This window comes from Poecilia reticulata, linkage group LG16 (assembly GCF_000633615.1).
Source record: "Poecilia reticulata strain Guanapo linkage group LG16, Guppy_female_1.0+MT, whole genome shotgun sequence".
Lineage (NCBI taxonomy): Eukaryota > Metazoa > Chordata > Actinopteri > Cyprinodontiformes > Poeciliidae > Poecilia > Poecilia reticulata.
In genome coordinates this window covers 9,320,570-9,325,336 of record NC_024346.1, presented here as the reverse complement: position 1 = coordinate 9,325,336, position 4,767 = coordinate 9,320,570, and the positions used below count along the sequence as shown (strand labels likewise).

The 4,767-nt window shown below is 36.7% G+C and overlaps 1 protein-coding gene across 1 annotated transcript in view; it reads right to left on the bottom strand.

Moving 5' to 3' along the window:
* Positions 1–544: 544 nt before the first annotated feature.
* Positions 545–4,767, bottom strand: part of rspo1 (R-spondin 1) — a 23,869-nt gene continuing 19,646 nt past the window's right edge. Inside the window, exon 6 of the mRNA XM_008431094.2 lies at positions 545–2,102. Within this exon, the coding sequence (XP_008429316.1) occupies positions 1,942–2,102 (161 nt within the window). The 3' untranslated portion in view covers positions 545–1,941. The remainder of the gene's footprint in view (positions 2,103–4,767) is intronic.

The window sequence follows — 4,767 nt, the reverse complement described above, 5'->3', positions numbered from 1 at the left end:
AACTAATCCACTTTTAAATTAGGTTTTGACAATCTTGTGCATTAGTTATCGGGGAACTTAAAAACAAAGTCTTGTGTCTTAAGGTAATTTAAAAAAGAATAAGAACAAAAAACAGCAAGACAAAGAGTTAAACCAGCCGCAGTTTTGTCAGATGATCCGTCATTAAAATATAAAAGCAAAATCAAAATGGAAATCCACTCAGAGGTGCACACATTAATCGGCCCCAATTAATTTTGGCATGTCAACCGATACTTACATGTGAAACTGATCTTTTCCTCCAATCTTTTAACCTCCTGAAGGGTCTCAAAATCAGCTACTTTCTACTTTTGATCTGCCATGAGAGACGACTGACTGACAGACTCAAAGCTTCTTTGCAAGATGTTCAAATTGAATTGATTGGCAGTTAATTCCTCTGAATGTTCAAATGTTTTTAAAAAAATGAACGTATTAAGCAAAAATCCTCTATCAGCTATGGCTTGTATTCAAGGAACTTGCTATTTCTGAAAAGAATAATTACAAGGCAAATGCACAAATTACAAGCACATCTAGTGTACGACTGATGTATCACCAGCGTCATCTGTATTTTATTCAGGCTTTCACAGAAAAAAAGCTATACATGATGATACTAATACTGGTAAACACATCTTGACATATTACATATCTCAATCCATAGTATCAAAGAATGAATAAAGTAGCATGTATCATCTTCAGATATTTATTGAAAGACCAAAAGCATTCCGTGTATGCGATCAGTTTTTGAAAACGTAAAATGCTGTGATTGTTCTGAAATATGAGCAGTAGAAAAACATTACAGTTGTGCAAAATCATCAGACCATGTTACATTCTGGTTATTGACAGGGCTTATTTGACGGCTAGTGTAATGGTAAGTGTGGTTCTTATATATTAATGTGCGTCTATATGTCCTTCCATTTATTTTCCAGACTTAGTTGCTTCAGTCTATGAGACGAGTAATAAGACAAACTGTATGTGCAAACGTTGACTACTCATGTTCACACAGCAAAGATCCGTCGAACACTTAAATCCGTGCAGATATGCATATAAACTACGCAAACACGAATACTTCAGGTAGATTTAAATGCACACAAATGCACTTGTACACAAATGCTACTTAGTATCATGCAAATATTAATTCTTGTGCAGATATTCTGTTTTTTCAGATAAAATATTTCACTTAAAACAATCAGAAAGCAATGATATTGTATTTTTGCTTAGAAGCCACAGAAGGTTATGGATATGTAGGATATGATTGGTTATTCTTGGTTTTGTACCAGATGCCTTCAAATGTGTTCACCAATGACTTTTGATCCTCAGCAGCCATGATTCATTTCCAGTGACTTTGTTTTGTTTCAACTTCCTACAGAAAATAACGGTGCTGCAACCTATTGCTGTTCATTGTCTCCACATCATGCGCTGTGACGTTTGAGGAACTCCATCAGACACCTCTCCAAAAATACAAAAACAAACGAAATACAGATTGTGATTACAATCAGGCTGGAAATTATACACTTTGTCTGCCTAAACAGACTTTAGAAAATCTTCATGAAGAATCAACCTTCCTGCTTAATGCTGCACTTTGAAAAGAAAGACCTGTCCAAGAGTTTTAGTACAATCAGTTTATGACACAGACCAAACCAAACCACAATTTGCAATGTGGCTTCGCTATCCAACTGTGATTTCAAATGGAAACCAGCAAGGCTGTCCGAATAACACAAGATCTGCAGGATTTTTTTTTTTTTTTTTCCAAAAGCTTCAGAAAACCTTTTTGTTGAAGCAGTCCTCCAGTTCTCATCGCATCTTCTACAATGCAGCATAGCAGCAGTAACTTTTTCCCTCTGCACTCATGTCTGTGTGTTTTCTGGTGCTGCTGGGCAAGGCACCGTCTCAGTTTTTCTCCTGTCCTCACCCAGCAGGCTTCAGAGTTTAGGTGACGGCGCTGGTTGTGACGGTGGAAGCGGTGGTGGTCCTGCTCTGGCCTTTTCTCCGCTTCCCCCCTCCACCTCCTCCTTTGCCTTCTCGTCCTCTCCCCCGTGCATTTTCTCTCCTGTTTGTGTCATCCTGTCTGTTGCTCTTATTCTTTTTGTCTGAAATGACAATATACAGACAAAATGATTGATCGCTCTGCTTTCCAAAAGGAATCTTAAAAGGTAATTATCATCACCTTGTGTTTTGTGGAGAAATTGCTGTCAAAAGAACAACATGAATTGCTGAATGAATCTAATAACTAATAACGGATCCATCAATATGGCCGCTTGATCTCAAAATTCTAGATAAAGATATTAAAATGTCAGGATTTTGTAAAAAAAAAAAAAAAAAAAGCAAGACCAACATCATTTAAAATCTATTTTAAACCTTGATATGACATCCTGCACAATTTAAATAAAAAAGAAAAAAAGACAACAACAAAATGGATGCAGAAGTGTACAAACCCTTTAACCAATGCTTTGTCGAGGCACATTTTGATTCAGTTTCAGCTTTGAAGAATTTTTATTTGGTCAACATCCTACATCTTGACTTTTCTACAATTGGTTAATACGTCTCATCAAAGGTTGCAGGATCCTTTAGTAAAGCTACATTTTGAGAATATATCTTGTCCACAGCTTCTTCGATCATAAGCACACACCTGAGAGTTCAAAACTGACAAGTATTTAGAACTGTTCTGAGTTCCCCCACTTTTAAGAGAAAAAGATACACCCATAGCATAATCCTGTCACTATGGGAAATAGGGCTTTTTTGCTGATATGCAGGGGAGTAGTCTTCAAGTTTGGTTTCATAAACCCATGATAGATTCTTCCACAAGACCTTGGTATATTTTAGACATGACAAAAAGCTTTAAAAAGCACTTATGTCTTTCAGCCCTCTTCAGTTTAGACATTTAGATAAAACGTGAGACATATCACACAAAGAACACAGGACTACTCAGAAATTGCAGCTCTTTAGGGGTTGGAGACTCCCTGACCGATATCTGTATGTGCCTCTTGATTTACCCTTTTGTATAATTAGATCATTTAAATTCTTTATCACTTTCAAAGTTAAATGTGAATGTTAACAAAGTTAACAAAGTTAACAAAGTTAGCATTCACATTTAAGCCACCAGGTTATTGCAGATTGTTTTTTTGTTTTGTTTTTTTTATTTCTCAGTCTGACAGACCTTTTTGTTCAGTTGGGTAACAGAATGTGTTGCATTTTAAAGACGGAAAAATTCTGTAATTATTTGTCCCAGGCCTGGTCAATTTGGAGATGAATTTTCATTAACAATTAAGAAAAATATCCAAATGACAGAATGCAGCGCCACTAAAAAGTTGCTCTGGTATGCAATAGATGTGCAAGGCCAATATAGGTCACTCTATTGCAACATCCATAGACTGATACTTGTAATCTGCACTTGTATATTTAGGGACATTTTCCTCAATCAGTTAATATAGTACATATTGGCAGTGGCAGTTTTAGCTCAGTTTGGGTTTCCTAGAGCATAACACCTGCAGAGGTCAAAAAAGTATAAGTTTTGGGGGAATTTTGGGACTCCAGCTGCATGACATGACAACTTATTGTGACTTATTGTGTCATATGAACTGTCAAGAATAGTTTGAAAGGACGTGGAGGAAAGTAGTTTTTTTAAGCCAGAAATGAAATGGCTCTAAATGAATATGCGCAGGAAATACTAAAGATTATGATCCAACTCAATACCACAACAACTACGTTTGCTTCTATGTTTTAATGGTCTGGACGAATTACTCACATTCTCAGGAAATAAACACCAGCAACATTGCTGGAATAATGTTTGGAATGGGAGCTGCTGTAGTGTCAGTTGCTAAAGCAACACTTACTGCAATAATTATCTGTCTAAATCTAAGAAAAAATATGATATGCTTTGTTGGATTGTTAAATTACTGTAAATGTTTAAGTCCTCCCTGAGAAGCGGTCTCTCCTACGTTTTTAGATTAGTGCAACTGAATCTTGTAAAATATATATATATATTAGTTGGCTCCAAATATTGTATCATTTCTAACCAGGGACCTGTTTATTTTTAATTAAAATAAGAACCTATTTCTTAGATTAACAGCTTATTTGCAGCAGCGACCGTCTCCACAACTGAGCTCCACTACTGTACAATCTCACTCCTGCAGGAAGAAAGCCAACTCTGAATGCTGTATATTTGCCGACAGTCACAGAAAATTAAAACTATCATCTCTTTAACATCAACAAGCCAGAACTTTTATAGCAACGGATCAACATTAGCAGTGAACTCAAAGCCCAGCTGTCCTGTGGCACATGGGACCGATCTGGCAGTGGTCTCTTGGTCTGTTTAATTTAAATTTCAACAGCTACTCACTCCTCTGTCCCACTTGACACACTCTCAAACTGTGCACGCCCTACTCTCTGCTTTAGCTCTTGTACACACCTGTCACAGATTTTAAGGGCATAATCACAGCCTAAATAACAGGCTTCCCACACTGTAGTTAATTTTCAGACACCATCAGTTCAGAAGTAGGATGAGCTGACCATTATAAAGGTTTATAAGAGCACTATGGATAGCAAAGTAGCAATTTTCTGTTTTACAAATCACTTAAATTCACTTAATGAGACAAATGTCAAGGGCCTAGCAAAGGCCAGTGACAACTTCAATAGTAGCCACAAAGTGGAAAACGGACATTAATGTCTAAAAGTCACTGAATCAAATTTGATTGTTCCTGAGTCCTGAGTGCTAACAAACACCACAAAATCTACAAGCACATCTAAAAAGGTGTC